The 20,370-nt window shown below is 37.4% G+C and overlaps 1 protein-coding gene across 1 annotated transcript; it reads left to right on the top strand.

Annotated features, from left to right (window-relative positions):
* The first annotated feature begins 1,106 nt into the window (after positions 1-1,106).
* LOC122776709 (natural resistance-associated macrophage protein 2-like) lies at positions 1,107-15,411 on the top strand. The gene is made up of 16 exons (XM_044037373.1): positions 1,107-1,414; positions 3,362-3,451; positions 4,315-4,466; positions 4,583-4,705; positions 5,876-5,995; positions 7,863-7,969; positions 8,061-8,131; positions 8,818-8,885; positions 10,559-10,714; positions 10,905-11,063; positions 11,173-11,259; positions 12,499-12,618; positions 12,752-12,901; positions 13,233-13,306; positions 13,385-13,538; positions 15,031-15,411. Exons 1-16 carry the CDS (start codon positions 1,393-1,395, stop codon positions 15,136-15,138), a joined length of 1,761 nt encoding a protein of 586 aa, XP_043893308.1. The 5' UTR covers positions 1,107-1,392; the 3' UTR covers positions 15,139-15,411.
* The last annotated feature ends 4,959 nt before the right edge of the window (positions 15,412-20,370 follow it).

The raw sequence follows: 20,370 nt of genomic DNA, 5'->3' as shown, positions 1-20,370 counted from the left end.
TATATATATATATATATATATATATATATACATATATATATATATATATATTATAGACTCAACAACATAAATATAACTGAAATCAATTGAACAGTCTGAGAGAGTAGAGGAAAAGCCAGAGAATCAATGGAGGTTTTTCTGCAACAAGGTTTATGTCGGTTCACTTTGTCACTGCATGTGTGAGGACTTTGACTTGCAAATGGCGTTGGATGGAAAGTCACGGCATCACTGAAAAGGAGCAAAAGCCTCAACAGCACTTTCTTCATACAGTAAGTCACAGTAACAAACTCCATCCTACAGGTTGACAGGTTATAGGAGGAGAAGCATGGGCGTAAAAAATAACATTAAAGATGGCTCAATTCCATTTCGATTTCAGGATTTTCAGGATTTTCTGGGTTTTTTTCAGTGGCTGATTGATTAATTAATTTATTCATTGATTAATTGTTGGTTTGATTGATTGATCAGTTGGTTGGTTATTACCCGAATGGCCTAGACTGGTGGGATTGATCCCAGTATACTCTGCAGTGCTAACATTAAGTGAACAGGCAAATAATCTACATAAGATGGCGACTTATTACCACAGAGACAGTGTTGACCACTATACACAGAAACATGTCAAGCATGGTGCTGATGGACAGGGATCTGTAGCGCCACCCGGTGGGAATGAGCAGGAAGAGCAGTGAGCAGTCTGGGACACACACACACATAAATTAATCGGCATTTGTCGCCCCCTTGTGGCTATTTGTTTTGGTTACCAGCCCCCTTTATCTTGACAGATCTGCAGCAGGAAAAAAGTTGCACTTTTCAAGCTGCATCGATGTAAGTTTTTTTATTATTATTTTTATTATTATTATTATTATTATTAATTTATTTAGATTTTCTTTTTATAATCCACCCTTTTTTATATATATTTTTATTTCTATCAAGATTTACGTTTAAAAATAGTATTTAGGGAGTGATTCAACATTATTGTTTTGTGTGTGTGTGATTGTTTTAAAACAATTCATCTAAAAATAACCATTTCCACCGGTTTTCTTTTGAAAATCTGCAGGTCTTCCGGTTTTCAGGTGCAGAATCAGCTCAAACCAGTTTCGTTGTAGGAACTGGGTCACGTGGTAGAAACCGGAGGAACGACAGCGTGCAACTGTGAATGACTTTATCTTTTGTCCTCCTCCTAACTTACCTGCCCGGTAAATCAACACCTGCAGTCCGAAGGAGGACGATGTCCAACCCGCTCTCCATAAAACTCAGGGAAGAAGAGGAAGAACAAATAAGGAAACGTGGAGTCAGCGAGGAAAGAAAAGTTGAATGGATATACTGGAATGTCGCTCAGAAATTGTGTTTTATTACAATGAGGACATTTTGAAACGAGTTTGAGGACTTACGAAGAAGATGTTCTCCTTTCTGCGGTCAGGTGAGTTGGAAACGTGGACTTATTTTTGTCGTCAAACGTTACAGATTGTTTCACAGATTTATTACGTGACAAACTTGGGTTTCACGTGTTTCATGATGTAAAACAAATAAAAGCAAAGTGAGCTGGAAGCCTCACATAATTGACATCACATGATGTATCGAAATATTACGTGTTCTGACAACCAAACAGAGATTTTTAGTAAACAAAATACACAATAATTTAATCCTTCCACAAATGATTGCTTTTTGGTGGAGTCATCATTTTTCCCTGTGCATTTTATGATTCATTTAACATCTCTCTGTTATGTGTATCATATTTTATGTTTACTTACTACAAAATGTGTTTCACGACAAACAGACACTGATTTAAATGTATGATGAACTAAGGCAAAATATGCTGTTGTTACCGTTTGATAATATCATGATATTTTGTGTACTATACTCTATTATTGCAGTTCTACACGTATTTTGATTCAATCGTATTGATAAGTGGGATTTTCTTTTATTCCTCCTTAAACCAAAGTTGAATGATTCATTTCTTATGACAATAATCCATGAGTCATATTCTTGTAAATCAGTGCACATCACATGACATGTCAGTCCATCAGTCTGACAGGAACAGTGGTGTACAACATGTACAACAGAATGTTTTTATTAGTTAACCACTACATTTATTAGTGGTTAGTAAAATAAAATACTGGGCCAAAATTCTACTTCTACTACTATTATTATCATCATTATTATTATTGTTAGTATTAGTAGTAGTATTATCAATAATAATAACAACAATTATCATGATAATACAAAAAAGGACACAGCAAAAAATGTGAGCCATCAAATGACAATGTCTTTTCAAAGCCTTGGATTGCAGAAAACACAGATATATAGAACATCCAATACTTTCTGAGGTTAATTGGCAACTGCTAATTTTAGCTGCTTCTACTAAAGTGTATCTGCAAAAACAACATAATGCTGTTCCAGACTTTTAATAGTTCAGTATCATACACTAAACCAGTCATAAAGAAACAACAACCCAACTCATCATTGTACTAAAAACACTGTGTCGCTAATTTGAAAACTGCCAAAGTGACTGTTATTTTGTGCCATCACAGTGTTACAGTCAAATAAGTCACATACTATTCAAATAAGTTTGAACGAATGTTCAGAAACCACATGGAACAGGATTTGCAGGATGTCTCCTTCTGAATCGTTTTTTTTTTTGTATTCGCTCACTGATTTGTTTAACATATATAATATGTTAAACAAAACTTGGTAAATAATTAAGTTTAAAGGGATGATGTAAAGAAGAGGTTAGAAGTTATGTATCCATAAGATTGTCATTAGGACTCTTAGTTTAACTGTGGAAGCAAAGGTTATTTTATTAAGTGGACGTTCAACGGCAGAAAAAGTCAGAAAATCACCACTTTACTGAGGTTCACTAAATAAAAATCCATGATAATTATAATGACATAATACTTCATTCACATGTTCTAGCATGTCATATGTAAACATTTTCAAATCGTAATTCTCAGAAAATACTCTTGGTGTTCTTGGTGCACTTGGTGTTCACCCATCCTGTTCACCCATCCTAAAAACCGTCTGATAGACAGAGAGCGACAGAGAGAGGTTTGTGCAGTGATTCTTATTAGTACACTGCACTGACTTTCATGGACAGCATAAACAAAGTGTTATCCCTAACCCCAACCATAACCAGTTAATATCTAACCCTAACCTTAATCTTAACCTAACCACTTAAAATCTTATCGTACCTTACAAATTAGGTTTTGCCTCATTGGGACCAGGTTTTATGCCTTGCCCTTAACCTCACCTTATCCTGAGCCTACTTCTATCTTGGTGGTGACCTGTGCACCTCGCCGGATGACAGGGATTTTGTCCCGTGATCATGTAAATGACTGCAATCCCAGAGTAATGCCCTGTTTGCTTGCAGCCAGAGAACCCACACCTGAGAACATCCACATCTCTTCTCTGCCTCCCAGTATTCCAGCGTACGAGCAGCCGGAGCAGACAACCGAACAAGGTGAGAACGTTTGTTTTAAATAAAGGTTCAATTCTGTTTTTACTGTACAGTAAATTCTCATCTATCTACCCATGCACCACCACCTTTAAAAGTACACACACTGTAACTGTGCAGGAATCATTGCATGTGAAGTCAAGTCCTTTTTACCTGTAGGTAGGTTTGTTTTGCAGTTTGAGTTCCTTCAGCATCATCTTACAGACTGCACCGGCAGTAGTATATTGATCATAAGATCAGAACATAAAGACTATATCCATGTTGTGTTGTTTTTGTGTATAGTACATGTTCTGTGTCTAAATGTTATTTACTATGTAGTGTGTTGGACTGCAGATACAGTTTATCAAATGGTAAAATTGTGTTTTGTCATTGCTTTTAAATGAATTAAATGAAGACTTAAATAAAGGTAACACTTTACATTCCACTGCAGTAACATCATGCTAATAATGTAAATAATATTATGGTAATACCATCTTTTACAGCTTGGTAATACCATGTAATTTCTTAAGTCTTGTATAATACTGGAGGCTACCATCAGTGTGATACCTTCACTTAAGGCTGAACTATTTCATATAAATATCTTATTGCGCTTATTTTGACTGGCATTGTGATAGCGATAATGCACAGTTATTCTCGTTTTCATTTTTATTACATATTTAAAGCAAATACTGTGTGATGTGTGCACAGATAAGTGAGAAGCAAAGGACGATATTTATTTTAAAATGGTAATTTGAAAACACATTTTGGCTTTAAGATATATTGCCCTACCTTTTACATTACTAACTAAATGTCACCTATTACAAAACCATTACCTTATTACCATATTGTTACTGTAATAAAGTTTTACTATGTTTGTATTTAAATTTCAGCTCATGACGTGGTGTCAGAGGAAGCAGTGATCCAGACCACATACACACACAGAGGCTCAGCTCCCTCCGTCTTCTTCCAAAAACAGGACAATGACCCGATTTCTAGTACTTACTTTGACCAGGGGGTCCATGTTCCCGAGGAGGGGAATGAGGTAATCTATAATCTATAGTATGAGAGTAAGGGTGGGCAATAAGAAAATAACAGTTATTTTCTTGTTTAAGTCAAAGTGGATTGTGTGGTACATTTAAAGTTTCTCTTTCGTCGTAGAAGTGCTTTAGTCTCCGTAAGCTGTGGGCCTTCACTGGGCCGGGGTTTCTGATGAGCATCGCCTACCTGGACCCAGGTAACATTGAGTCTGACCTGCAGTCTGGAGCTAAAGCTGGATTCAAGGTAGAGCTTCAAGAAACAACTGTTTTCACTAACAATCAAGTTACATCCTGTTATTGGCATTTTTACTGAAGAAAATCCTTGAACAGTTCTTTGACATCTTTGTCCTCGCACCCACTGTGTCAGTCAGACATGCAACTTCCTTCTTAACTCTGCTACTTCTTGTTCTAAATCATGGGTGTGTCACTGGACTGAGCCTCCGTTCAAATTGATTTTAAATATTTCTTATTGTGGTCAAAAAGACAACACAAAGAAATAAAGAAATGACTGTATACAAAGCCTAAAGGCCTGTCCTTGGCTGTTAAGAACAATCCTGAAGGACATTTAGCTGGACTTTAAAGAATCTCAGTACATCACAGGTCAGAATTCAACAAAGTGGGACTCTGTCTTAAAGAAATCTGGAAATTTAGAGTTTAAAAAATGTCAGTCAGATGAAGTTTAGTTGAAACTAATGTGAGGTGGGGTGGACAGAGGTCACAGGGGTCAGAGCGCAAGGTGAGTTTGTGAGCTTTACATCCTGTGAGTCTGCAGAATGTTGACAAAAGAATTTTTTTTTGAAAAGAATGTTGTATAATCAAATGTGAGTTAGTTTTGAAAAATCATTGGTGATGTTATATAGACAGAATTCAAAAGAAGCTATGAATTAAAAAGGGCTACTACATTCTGTAAGAACATACATATACGTATATATATATATATATATATATATATATATATATATATATATATATATATATATATATGTATACATACAATACAGTGATGTATCCTTCATCTCAATAGATGGAGAGATGTATAACATCCCTTGTGGAAGAATAAGAGTTTAATAGAACTTCCTCTATCATCTTCAGATGAAGGTGAAGTGAATGCAGATGGTTTGACAGCCCAGAACACTTTATAGTTCTTTGAAATTGCTCACAAATGTTTGAACTTGTGTAACCCTGTGGTGCTTTAGAGAGTGTCTGAGTGCAGAAAAAAAAGATTGTTCAGTTTTCCTCTTTCTTCTCTACTCAGACAGTTGGAGATGATATTTTTTAACAGACATTCATGGTCAGCCAGTGTCTGACCCCGGCTCTCGGTTATATATGAACATCACTGTACAAGATTAAAAAAAGTCTCATTTGAAGTGGCTGATAAGATGAACCCACGTCTCCTGTGTTCTCATCCTCTCAGCTGCTCTGGGTGCTGCTGGGCGCCACCATCATCGGCCTGCTGCTGCAGAGGCTGGCGGCTCGACTGGGTGTGGTGACGGGAATGCACCTGGCCGAAGTCTGCAACCGCCAGTACCACACTGTGAGTCTGTTATGAATCTAATCTATGCAGTTAATGACTTCCCTTTCAGTGTTTACACGCTCTAAATGCAGCAGGCTTTTAACTCTCTTATGAGCATCGTGATATTCAGGCCGCCTGGATTTATTTTGATTTTTCAGAAAATGTTCAATGAGTGAGTGCTTCTGCCCCTTTTTCCCCAAGATAACGTTCCATTTCGATATCCGGCAGTTATTCAACTGTGTAGGAATTACAGTACTGACAAGCTGACGTCACAAAGTCTAAGTCCCGAGGACTACCGCAATGACAAGAATATGGGCGCAACGCTCTATTTCTCTGCTTTCTGGTATCCATCCATCCATCTTCTACCGCTTTATCTTCCACATGATGGTTGCAGGAGGGCTGCTGTGCCAGTCTCAGCTGAAATAGGCGCGAAAGGCGGGGTCACACCCTGGACAGATCGCCAGTCCATAGTTTTTCTAGTTTTTATCTGAATTTTCTCGATATCACAAAGAGTCTAGGAGTTATGGTAATGAGAAGAACACATGGATGGTAACGGAAGGGTTAAACCAATAATGAGGAAGATCCCACATCATGCAGATTTTTATCCTCCGTACTCCCGATTTTAAAATTGCTTGCTTTTAACTTTAAGAGCTGACAAAATTATGTCACGGATGTCCTTGTTCCCCACTTCCCCAAACCTGCCCCTTAGATCAACCGGTTAAAATCTATGAAGTTGTTTTTAACCCTTAGCATTACTATGTTTAAACATACAGTATGTACGGAGGGTATGAGAATGTGCAATGTAGAGTGTCTTATATCCTTTTTTTCCAGCGCAAGCTAGACAATCTGATAAAAAATTATTTTTTATTTTACATTTTATTATTTTGACCAACCATATAAACTCACCTGAGCAAAAAGTACTCGTACAAAAAGTACTAGTAATTGTACTAGTAATTGCATTGTAAGTCGCTTTGGATAAAAGCGTCTGCTAAATGACATGTAATGTAATGTAATGTAATTGAATTTGTGAAATTTGGAAATATGTCACTAGTTCACTTGGCTCGTTTTTACTTTATATCACTACTAAAAATTTGATATAAAATTAATTATTATTTGACTCAACAACACATAAGAACACGAAAAAAAAACACATTTTGTAAACCCTGAATATGTGACCTATAAACACACACCCCCAGGATGTCCATATAAGGAGTTGTGTATTATTCCCATAGCTATTTACCATGGGTGTACTGTGAGCACTAAGGGTTTGTAAATACATATATATATATATATATAAACATAATATAAACATTACATAAACATTATACATGTATATAATGTTTAAGTGTCTATCCAGCATTTGTGAAAAAATATCTGCTTCCCTAAACATGATATAAATGATCATGTGATCTCCTTTTTGGTCTCTGAAACAAAATTCTTGCACCTCTGCTGGACAATTTTCAAAAAAGTAGAGACAAATGCACATTTTTCAACTTGTTTAACGTCCTTATTATTATCCCAAATAAATAAGATGCGCAGCAACACAGATATGGGTTGTACAATTGGTTTAGCTTCGTGTTTTACCTTTTTTAAAAACAGCTCATTTCACAGTACATACACTGTCTTATGTCTATATGCCAATAAATTGCTTCATTCTAAACCTATGGGCCAAGTTTCTAATTGGTCAAAATAGAGGGATTCATTATAAGAACTCTTACACTTAATAAATAGAGGTTCTGCACTGGAGAGTCAGCTTACACAAATTCTACTTTTTCAGTTTAGGAGCTACATTAAGATTCAGAGCCACAAAGCGCAGGAGAAGTAAATCGATTGTCATGTGTAATGTTAAATTACAGCTGAGTGACACTCACTCGCGTCTTCTGTCCAGGTGCCTCGTATCATCCTGTGGTTGATGGTGGAGCTTGCGATTATTGGCTCAGACATGCAGGAGGTCATCGGCTGTGCCATTGCGTTCAACCTTCTCTCCAGCGGCAGGTTGTGTGGACAGACCCGTGGCTATGAACCCGCTTGGTCAGCACATGGATGTTAATGCTGTCTGCGTCTTTGTGTGATTTTTGACTTGTAGGATCCCCTTGTGGGGTGGAGTCCTCATCACCATCATCGACACCTTTGTCTTCCTCTTCCTCGACAAGTACGGTACGTTGCAGACGCTTCATATTGTGTCCTCATATTGCCCAGGTTTTACATGGATCAGTTGAAGCCTCTGTGACATTTTTAAGTGCTTTGAGCCTCTCTTATTTTAAGTCCTGAAAATCCTGGACAAGAATTCAAAAATAAAATGTTAGGTTAAACATCATTTAATGTCTCAATCATATTTCTTAATAAACAACCTCCTGGAAATGATTTTATAGTTCTTATTTTTAAGGCCATTCCATCAGTTCTTTTCATCTCATCTATTTATTGGTTATGATTAGGACATTTCATTTTACATTTTACATACCTTCATTTGATGGGGGGCTTTGGCATTAAGTTTCCATTTTTAAGAAGTTGTTTGATCGAATGTGAAGCTTTGTTCAGCAGCTCCACTCTTCTACTTCTCTTTTAAGCTCATTAAATAATGGAATGAGTTTCCTGTTGATCTGAAAACCTACACAGATTTTCATAAGTAAAAAAAAGATCGACATTTCATACACATATCTATATTTTTAATTGTAGGTGCTCTTGTGTGTGTGTGTGTGCGTATGTGTGGTCTCTGTATATTCTTATGTCCGTTTGTTGAAGGCATCTTTTCTCTTTCTGAGAATAATGTGTTTTTTTGGGGGGGTTTTCACAGTCCTTGATATCAATGAATGAAACTAAAACTAAATGTTCTTTCTCTGCAGGTCTGCGGAAACTGGAAGCCTTTTTTGGTGTGTTGATCACTGTCATGGCCATCACATTTGGATATGAGGTATAAATATTCAACGTACTGAATTTGCATGTATGACGATCCACCGCGTGTCATGTAGAAAAACTGAAAGAGCATTAGGTATCTGTCCTCATATTTCTCCAAATCCATGAACTGTCATTGTTCTGCGTTTTATTTGATGGTTCAGATATTGTATTTGTCTTGTATGTTTGTACCAAATGTGCTGGGAATTTGTCTTGAGCGTGTATAACTAGATTATAAAATGTTGGAGGCTTTTCTGCATGGAGTTTCTCCCCCGTGTGTGTGGGTTTTCTCCCGGTTCTCCGGTTTCGTCCCACAGTCCAAAAAAACCCAGATTGGGGGATTAGGTAAATTGGACACTCTAAAATGACCCTGGGTGTGAGTGTGAGAGTGAATGGTTGTTTGTCTCTGGGTGTACCCTGCCTTTCGCCCTATATCTCCTGGGATTGGTGTCAGCATCATAAACATGTTGCATGTGACATCATGCAAAGTTCAAATAGTGAATGACCTCATAAATGATGTCAATAAGAAAACAGAAATGACACGCATGGCGCAGAAAATGCATGGGTATTCTAACAGGATAAGAAACATGATCTCTTAGCCAATAATTTGTCATCATATGGTTCACTTTAGATGATGCCACGGTGGATTCATAACATTTTATTATCACATCATAATAAAAGATATTGTTTCTGATATAGGTTAAAACTTAGAGGCTCTGGTTCGCTCCTTTAAAGCTTTAAATCACAGCGATTTCTTTGCACAGCAGCCATTTTGAGTCGGGTCAGTGTGACAGTGAGCCATCGTGCACCCCGACACTGGGGAAGCTAAATGGAACTCAGCCATCATTATTTTTTGCATATATTTCCATTTGTGGTTTTCCTCCTGTGACCTGTCAAAATGGCTGCCACAGTGTGGATTGTGTATGTCTTAACTAGATCATTTATGCAAAAGCTGTTTTAGACATTTGGTTCAAAATCATACTGTACTCATTTTTAGCTAAATGTATCTGCTATATAGTGCCATGAAAAGCCAAAACTACCCTAAATTCACAGCAGTGGTAATTATCAAAATCATTTTTGTATGTTTCTGTCATGTTTAATACACCAGTATGTAGAGGTTCTTAAATGGAAATTATATTTTTAATGAAAAAATTCAATTATTGTTGGTAACCATGAATTTTTTGATTTACTGTTTTACAATAAAATGTCTAATTATAGTTATTTACTTGCATTCCTGAACAGAAAAGTTAGTTTTAGTGTTATCAAATATTATCAGGTGAATTCAGTTTGTTATTTACCAAATAAATAAAAATAACATTTCTATAATATTAAATACTATTAAAAGTTATGTTTAAATATTTATATTTTCTCGTTTTTATGTCAAATAAATGTGTTAAGCACTATAATTGTTGTATGTGTATGTGCTTTGGGACATGTCTGCTGTGATCTATTTCCTTTTGTTTCATTGTCATGTAATTGCAATGTTACTGTACAACTAGGGCCTTGAGTTGTAAAGTAGCAATTACTATAAACACTTTGCGCAGCATATCAGCATCCTGCTCTGTCTTGGAACTATGTTAAAGTGCATTGTACCCTTTAAATAAATAAAGAGCAGAATAAACATGCAGAAGTTCTTTAAGCCGATCATGTAGTAACCGTGTTCCTCCTCCTCCTCCTCCTCCTCTCCCTCAGTATGTGACAGTGAGTCCAGACCAAGCGCAGCTGCTGACAGGGATGTTTGTGCCGTACTGCCAGGGCTGCGGGCCTGTTCAGCTGGCTCAGGCCGTCGGCATCGTGGGAGCCGTCATCATGCCTCACAACATCTACCTCCATTCTGCTCTGGTCAAGGTGCATGAACTGTTACCATACAAACACATTTTCAATAAATATAAGGATGAAGGACAGCAGTTTAATCCAGGACGGTAATGGAAATCTAAAGTCCTTTTCAAACATGTGACGAGATTGAAATGGAAATGTGTTGTCGTTGTAAATGTTGACCATAGTTTAACATGTACCTAAAATTTCCAAATGCTTTCAGTCTCGAGAAGTGAATCGCTCGGACGAGAAGGAAGTCAGAGAGGCCAACAAGTATTTCTTCATTGAATCGACCGTCGCGCTCTTTGTCTCTTTCCTCATTAACGTCTTTGTGGTGGCCGTTTTCGCAGAGGCTTTCTACCAGCGCACAAACATAGAGGTGGTGAGTATTTCTGCCGTGGCTCTCGCAAGATCAACATGAGTGAAATGTCAAGCTGTGTTTTGGAATTTCTTAAATATGTCGATGTATTTGTGTGTTTTTCTGATTCCAGTATAACGTCTGTAATCAGTCAGGAAGTCCTCACTCACATCTGTTCCCTCTGAACAATCAAACACTGGAGGTGGACATTTACAAAGGGGTGAGTTTAAAGCTGTCACTATTATATTTTTAATATGAATAGGATATATACTGTATATCACTCCAGTTATTAAGAGGCAAAGTAGTTCACATCAAATTATAAAGGAATAAATCTAATCTATTTCCCAAGTTTATTTTTGTTTAATTAATCAGATTTTTAGATCACCCTATTTATTACATCCTTTTAAATAATATATACATTTTATTTCCCTCTAATTTAGTTTTAGTAGATTTTATTTGTACATTTATTGTATTTCTTGCTTACTTACTATACAGTAATGTAAACGTCTAAAAGACACAGTCATTTACTGTAAAGATACTGACAGTAATCTGCTGTGACTAATTAACTGTGAATATACAAACATTGTGCAGTGTAGAGTCAGTGTGGAACAAATGACTGATTTGTATATTTATCATACGTGTGATAAAGCACTTGAGGCAACAGTTTTCAGCTGCTGTTTAACAAACACCTAACACACATTTACTATACCTAAAAACACATATGCACTAACTGTGTATTTCGTCTATTGATTGATTTATTTTTATTTTATCTGATTAAGATCGCCCTATTTATTGCCTGCTTATTATTTCCTACTGATGTTTTGTTTTATTTATTTATGTATTTGTATTTCTGTGACATACATGTCTCTATCTACAGCTCTACCTCTGGTGTTTATATGTAAAGCGATTTATGCTGCATTTCATACGTATAAAAAGTGGTATGTAAATCAAGATTGATTGATGCAATTATCCTGGATGGAGACATGGCTCTGACATGAGGTCAAAAGAAGAGACAACATCACAACATCAAATATCATGTATTAAAAGAATTACAGCAGCACATATTTGAAGGTAGTAGATTAAGATTTTTAATCTGCAAAACCACTTCGACAGAAAATGATCATGATGATATAGTTGAGTAGTAATGCCTGTTGTGATCATGATCCGTAGACTTGATCATATACAGAATAAATATAGTGCTCAACACATTTATTACACCACCAATATTTTAAGAAATCTTTCAAAAGCGTGTTCAAAATGTTATTGTTATATAACTATACAACATATTGTTATGTAACTATACAACAACATCACATTGTTCATTTGCAACAAGTCTGAGAAAACTATAATTGAATCTCAAAATACGGAAGTATAAGTTCTTGTTTTTATCGTAAGCACCACGTTTTCTGATTTCCAAAGTTGATTTTATCGACCGTCCTCATTTCGGTGTCTGTGGCAGGGAGTGGTGCTCGGATGTTTCTTTGGCCCGGCAGCGCTCTACATCTGGGCTGTGGGGATTCTCGCAGCTGGTCAGAGCTCCACCATGACTGGAACGTACTCTGGTCAGTTTGTCATGGAGGTCAGTGGAGGAGGGAGGAATTAGCTGAGCACAAAAACACCCGTCTGTTGAAAATTTGCTTTGCCGAAACAGTCATGAACAAGTGCACTTTTCTTGTAAATGTCACAGACTGATGTGACTTTCTGACCCTCAGGGTTTTTTGAACCTGCGCTGGTCACGTTTCGCTCGGGTGCTGTTGACACGCTCCCTCGCCATCACCCCGACTCTGCTGGTGGCCATTTTCCAGGACGTGCATCGTCTCACGGGCATGAACGACTTCCTCAACGTGCTGCAGAGCATGCAGGTGAGGCGGGAGGAGAGGGTCGGGTTCACTGGCGGCTTCATTCAAACGTTCATCAACAACTCTTCACCCTCTGCTCTCTTATGCTTTTTGAACATCACCTTTTATCTGTGCATTTTCAAGCCATTATTATTTCAGAGGTATGTTTTTTCGTTGATGACCGTATGTTTTCAGTTTTATAATTAACAACAACTTACTTACCTCACTTACTACACTACAACCCACTGTTTATAAATCTAAATTTCAAGAACAGTACTTATTAAGATGTACTTAATTAGTGCCATTACATTGTTATATAAGCTCTATTATTTCTTCTTATTTCTCTATCTCACAGCTGCCATTTGCCCTCATTCCCATCCTCACTTTCACCAGTTTACCTTCTCTCATGAAAGGCTTTGCCAATGGACTGTAAGTATATTATTTCTTTCTCATTCATTCTCATTTTTTTCGTTTTCTCTCATATTTTTCTCCATTTTGTCTCTGCAGGGTGGTTAAGGTCGGGGGGGGACTGGTCATTTTGGTCGTTTGTGCCATCAACATGTACTTTGTTGTGGTCTATGTGACCGCTCTCAACAGCGCGTGGCTCTATGTCCTGGCAACGTTTCTCTCCCTAGCATACCTGACATTCGTGGGATATTTGGTAGGTAACATTAGATGAAGTAGTAGCAGCAGCACATAATTTGCTCTGGTGAAACGTGGCTCCACTGTGAATCTGAAACTTGTTGAACCACAACCTCAAGCAACTTCATCTTAGAGTCAGTCAGTTAGCTTTGTTTTGTGAGTCATATTTTGACTTTTAAACTGACTTCGGGATGATCTCTCACAGTTAAGGGCCAACCCATTCAGGCTTTTGTTGTTGCTACATTGCTAGTTCCATAGATTTAATCAGCTCTTAAAATATTTCTAGGCTGATAAAACACAAGCCATCGCCAGCGGACAACTTTTATTAGTCATTAACAATGAATGGGGGAAGCAACTAACTGGAGAAAGCACTGAAAGTGCAAACCTCTGCCAAGGCCATTCACGTTCCTACAGTGTCTATACACTTAAATGAATCAAACCACCAAAAACTTAATAATTCCACCACTGGGTTATAATCTACATCCGTTGAAAATTGAATCAACATCCACCCGCTAGGTTTTGAATTAGGCTGCCCACAAATAGATCACAATTGAATTTCAGTTCATTTATTGTCCCTGATGGGAAACTTGGTTGCAATTCCAATGAAACACTCACACAAAATAGAAACGCCAAAATGGGATAAAACTTTAATAACACTAAAATTGACTAATATCACCTATACCAGGTGTCTGCAACCTGCGGCTCTAGGCCCCCATGTGGCTCTTCCGTCCCTCTGCATTGGCTCCCTGTAGCTTCAAAAGAAAAGAACATATTGTATTTAAATGTTTGTCTTTCAAAATGGAAACCTCTTATTTAGAGATCAAGGTGATAAATAAAAGTGCTTTAATATTTTCGTGCGACATTAAAAACCTGCCTAAACTCAACAGACCTCTGTTTAAAATTATGAAAAGCCATTCCCAACACTTAAATGAAGTCATGTGAACATGAAGAATGTACTGGCTAGTTACTACTAGTACTAGTTTTATTGCTTTCAAAGTGGGTCACAATTTTATTTGAACCATTTTCCACAACAGCTATGAGATGTCAACAAATTTCCTTTTCATAGTTCTTAAATTTCTCAAACACAACAAACTTTAGTTCTTATATGTATGTATAAAACTTTATACAAGATGTCATCTTCATTTTATTGGTCAAATAGGTTTTTTGGCTCCAGGTTAATTATATTTGGGTGGAGCCGGGTCAAAAGTTAGAGATTGCAGACCCCTGACTTGTACTGAACTAAAGGTCAGGTTTATTTTGCCTGTCTAAATCATATTAATTCAAATGTGTTTCTCTCAGTGTAACTGAATTAAATAATTTGTATTAAGTGACAGACAATTCATCCAAACGAATATTGAAGTAAGTAGTTGAATAGTTGAGTTGACATCAACGAAAAATATCCATGAAACAATTTTGGCAAATTGTGATTAGTAAATGTGGGCTGTACAAAACAAATTGACTGACATGGCATGTTTAAGTATTTAATTTGTGTGTGTGTGTGTGTGTGACAGGTATGGTTGTGCCTGATTGCTCTGGGCGTTTCCTGTCTCGATCCAAGCACAAGGAGAGGGAACGACACGACTATTCTGATCGAGCAGCAGCCAGAGTTTGACTCCTGAATGACATGCGTTCACATGGACATTTATTACAAAGGTGCAGCTGTGAGTGACCTGTGTAGTGATGTGCTGATTTATGTAAACAGGACCTTTTTATAACTCTCAAATGACATTTTTTATTTTATATGAATGTGAAATATACTTGTGAAGTGCAAAGGTTTCAGGCCCTGTTTTTAAAAAAATCCATCAATACTTTCAGAGTTACTTTCATACAAAAAACTAACTGTAAATGAAGAAAATCGTAAATTAAATTAAAATCGACTACAGTAACAACAATATGCCACAGTTATTCTGTGGATATAGTTTGTATCGGTGTCCTCTGCCTCTTCATGTGGGTCCAGGCAGATCAGCCCTTATTTCTCTGAAAATCATTGTCCTGCTGCATAAGATCATCTTTTCAATTTGTCACGACACTGCTGTCGTCACAGACTGTGTCTTCCATCAAACTGCTGTCGGTGGTTGTGCAGATCAGATGAGATGAGAAGTAGAAAACAACAAACGCATACAAAGCAGAGTTGCAGGATGTCCCACACACTCATGTTTATAAAGTTTTTTTTTTTTTTTTAAATTAAGTACGGTTTATGTATATAGCACATTTATATATATATAGCACACACATTTTTATATATATATATATATACATATATATATATATATATGTATATGTATATATATATGTATATGTATATATATAGCACACATTTCACAGATATAAACACAAAGTGCTTTACAATAAATACAATAAATATTAAAAGAGACATAAAAATGCAGATTCAAAGCCATAAACACCCTTGTTTAACTAAAAGCTTACTTGAATAAAAGAGTGTTTAGCTACTTTTTAAATGAATCCACACCATATAAGCAACATAAGAACCAGAGGCAGTGTGTTCCACAGTTTGGGAGCCACTGCCTGAAAGTGATGACATTTTGGCCTTCAGGCCGTCTTCAACATCAGAAACATTATGACACTGGCTGTCGTTTATGATGTAAGTCGCTCGACCCATGTGCGTCTTTTGGGATCGATCAGTCAAGAGTAATTTGACAGTTCAAAGAGTTTAACTTTGTAAAAATTGAAAATCCAATTTTCCTACATTTCATAAATACCCGGAAAAAAACAACATAAAAATCTACAACATCCCCAGGTCGACCTATCGTTGTCAGCACTGGTTCTTTCACGTCTAATATACATGTATCTACATTTGTGGATCACCACATTAGACCATTAGCTAAAAACCTTCCTTCTTTCACAAAGGACACGTAATTAATATAATAGGGTCGATCAGTCCTCTCTCAAAAAGATGAAGATATATGTACACATCTATACCACATGAGGGAGGTATTGAGGTCCTGGAATACTTCCTGGACAAATCCGTATGTCCTTCAAAGAACTAGAGTTAGTTGAACTGACCTTAAAGCACACCTACTGGATGTTTGAGAGTATCTTTTATATCCAAAAATCTATGTACAGTTTATTTTCACACTCATTTTGTTACCTTATATGGGTTTATTTGAAGAGACATCTATTCTGACCACACATACAGAACATGCATTTTTTCCACATATCTGAATTCATGGCCTGAGTATGTAATTTACAATGGATTATGAGCTTAAATGCATCACTTGTTTACAAGGTTTGATCTTCTAAAAAATATAAAGCCACAATGTCATACTTAAACGTTGCACAACAGATAAAATAATAATAATAATGGCAAATCACTGGCATACACTCCAATCTGATGCTCAACTTAAGGATGTATTCAATGAACAACTCCTAATGGTTTTCAAAGGTTCCTCCCCTCTCTTCCTGTGGTTGTTGTAGCCAATATACTTAATTTTACATATTGTTGCGACTGCTTCAAACATCCTCACACAGGCAAATTAATTCTTAAAAAGGGAGTTATTTCACGTCTTAACTACATCTGTCCTACATGACTTGCCCTTGTGGTAAGTCATATGTTGGGCAAACAAGTAAAAAAAGGACATTTAGGACATTTATTTAGAGGTTTTTACTTTCAAGGAGAGAACATGTTTGGATTCACTATTGGAAACTCTGTCACCACATGAACTGAACATTGACTATGACCTAAAGTGTCTCATTTTTTTCTCATTTCATGTATAGTTGTGTATAGCAGTTACACGTTATTTGTGACGTATACACTGATGTTAAAACCTTGTCTGTACATCTATTAGAATTGCTATATTTTGTATGTTAAAATATATTTTGTATGTTAAAATTACCCCTTGATTGGTCCCTCCCAACTGTTGTGAACGCCACCACTTGTGTCAATGAGGTGTTTACGGATACTGCACAAATAACTGAACAGTCTTCATTGCGCACAGTCTGTTCAAATTATGTTAAAGTCGACAATGTTTCCTGACATTAAACACTCAAGGCAGTGTCTTTCATTTATATCTATAAGCTTGAATCATTTTCATGAGTTTTTTAAATACTTGCAGCTCCCCTCTCTGTATGTGGAGTTTCTCTTTTGGCCACGGGGAGGCAGTGCAGGCTGCAGGAGAAAATTCCTCACCTCTTGGAAATGTCACACCAGCAGTGCTGTACAACACAACACATTTAGTGCCATGGTGTGTTACATCATGTTTCATGTGTTTTTTTACACTTGCACAGAAACAACACTGTTACATTAAACCGACATAACGGACGTAGTTGCAGTGCTCGTCCACCCCCCCCAGCTGTAATGTTCCAAGTGCACAGTGAGATGTGGCTGGTGTTTGACATGCCTGTGGCCGTGGTATGTCTGAGGAGCTGCTACTATTGTGCAACTGCAGGCAAGCACTGCTGCTTTCAGTGCTGCTTGAATTCCAGTCCTGAAGTAGTTCAGCCTCTGCGAGGAAAGGCGGATGGACAGGTTTTTCTTTGCATTGTGGCGGGGAACTTTTTTTTTTCTCTCTCTCTCTTCACTCTCCCTGTTATGGAGGCAGAGTTATGTAAGAGGGGAGAGTCTTCCCACCCCCTCTCTGTTTTTGTTTTTCTCAATGAGCCAATGTCTCCCTGCCTAGGCCTCACAGCCTGTCCAGTAGGCCCCTTTCCTGGAAACATAGCCTAGCAGAGGCCACTCAGGGGCAGGCCTGCACAGGAGAGGAGGAGGGGGGGAGTGTGTGTATATATGTGTGTGTGTGTGAGGGAAGGAAGGGGGGGGGCTCTTCCAGCAAATCACATGATTGTAGCCCCTTCAGTCCCAGCCCTACATGAGCCTCAGATGCTGCAAGCACATTTTAACAGCTAGTTTGTCATCTGCAGGATTGGATGTAGCTAATGCATGGCAGAGTGCATCCATATGGCAGTAAGTAGAAGCTGTGGATTCCCAGGTGTGAAATGTAGAACTAGAACCACAACATTTGATGGATGGTTTGTGTGTGAGATGTATGTGATTTTTATTTTTTCATCGCTTTTTTTGCAATTACTGTCAACACCACTGATTTTTATTGTGCAATATAACAATAACAAATCCTACAATTTTTTTGTTGATTTTTAAACCAATCCAGTGCAATTAGTTTTCTGAAATATTGATAGAATTACACTTAAGTGGTGATTTATATGTGACAGATTAAGAGAGTAGGTCATAAGTGATGTATTTTTTTTGCAAAAGGATGTCTTTGAACCACTGTGCTGTTTTGTTCCTGTGGCACACCAGAGCAGGGTGATTTAATAAGATGCAATTACAATAATCATTAAATGTATTATTGTGTTGTAAACAAACAAATCTGCCGTATAAACACAATAAAGCGGAACAAAGTATTACTCGTGCTGTTTGTCAGCATTATTTTAAAATGATACATATCTGTTTTCATGCCTTTTCCTTTCCCTCTCTGGGAGCGAACCATGATGAAGTTCAGATCTCAGGTTTGAAGTGCGGTATGCATGATTTATTCATCCTTTCACCTCGTGTTGCTTTCTTTTTACATGCTTATGTAGTAGTTCTGTTAACAGGAACGACGGGTGTTGCTTTTGAGTAGAATCTGCTGTTTGAAGTCAGTCACATGTTTTTGGGCAGTTTTTCCAAAGGTACAACTCTGAAACGCTCAGCTCGGGCCTTCCTTAGCACCATTTGACCCCTTCACTCTTTCTATGCGTCTGTGTGTCTTCTCTGAAGGAATGCACATTCTAAGAGAAGGAGCAGAGATGCACCAGAGATCAGGCAAACATAATGGATTTCAAATTGATTTAGTAAGCAGTGCCATCAACGTTAAAGCCACATGACATTCTCCAGCTGCGCCGCCCGTTATTTTGTATATATTTTTATATAGATCTGTCAGTGCTGCCTTTAAATGTCCAACACCAGGAATGCAAACAGCGGGGCCATTCTTGTTTATGCCTTGCACTGTGGCCACTGTGGGCACTGGCTTAGGCTTGTGGTGTAATGGGCCCACATGTGTTTGGAATTGGTACACCAACAAGCTCAAGTGAGCTATTCTTTTATTAACACATTTTATTTTTTTTATATATTGTTTACTTCTGTTAAATAGTATGGACGAATGTAAGCTGTGCTTGTTGTTCTCCACCTATACGTCATTTGTATGATATGTGTCTGTGTGTGTTTCATGTGTTTCAAAATGCAGCGAATAGCTGCTGGGACATAATAAAACTTAAGTTGTCCATGTGCACTGAAGCAAATACATCAGTGTGACTCATTTACTTAGAGGTTTTTTAACATCCAGAGCATAAAGAGGTACTGCGGATCCTCAAAATGTGTTGCTGCTCACAAACTTACTTAACACTGGGTTATTTTTAAATAACAGGATCTGCCTGTAATTCAGACTTTTCACACTTTTTTCTACTTATTTACTGGATTTGGACCCAAACAATAAAGGTTTGAAGTCCAAACTGTGCCATGTGTTTCATGATACAACTGTCATGCAATTCTCAGGACCAGGAGCATCATGGTAAAGTAACATTGCATTAGAACCTGTGTGCATTGTTGCTGTACATGTATACGTGACAGTTCCTGCAACACAGTCCCCCAGCATTTTCAGGCAAAACAAAGTTACCGTTTTATTTCATTACTGTGTCACTGGAGGGAAGTGAAATGAGAGGGAAAACGAAAGGAGCCTGGGTCAGTGGTTTCACTCTGCCCTCTGTTACCTCCAGATATTTAACACTCCTGAGGAACACGCAGCCCTGCTTGGAGTTACATCTTCTCACTAAAAGACTGTAGAACTGCTTAGACATGTACTGTTTTTTTTTTTTTTACTGTTACCTTTTTTACACTTAAA

Source organism: Solea senegalensis, linkage group LG11, assembly GCF_019176455.1.
Source record: "Solea senegalensis isolate Sse05_10M linkage group LG11, IFAPA_SoseM_1, whole genome shotgun sequence".
NCBI classification, from domain to species: Eukaryota; Metazoa; Chordata; class Actinopteri; order Pleuronectiformes; family Soleidae; genus Solea; species Solea senegalensis.
This window is presented reverse-complemented; position numbering and strand designations above follow the sequence as displayed.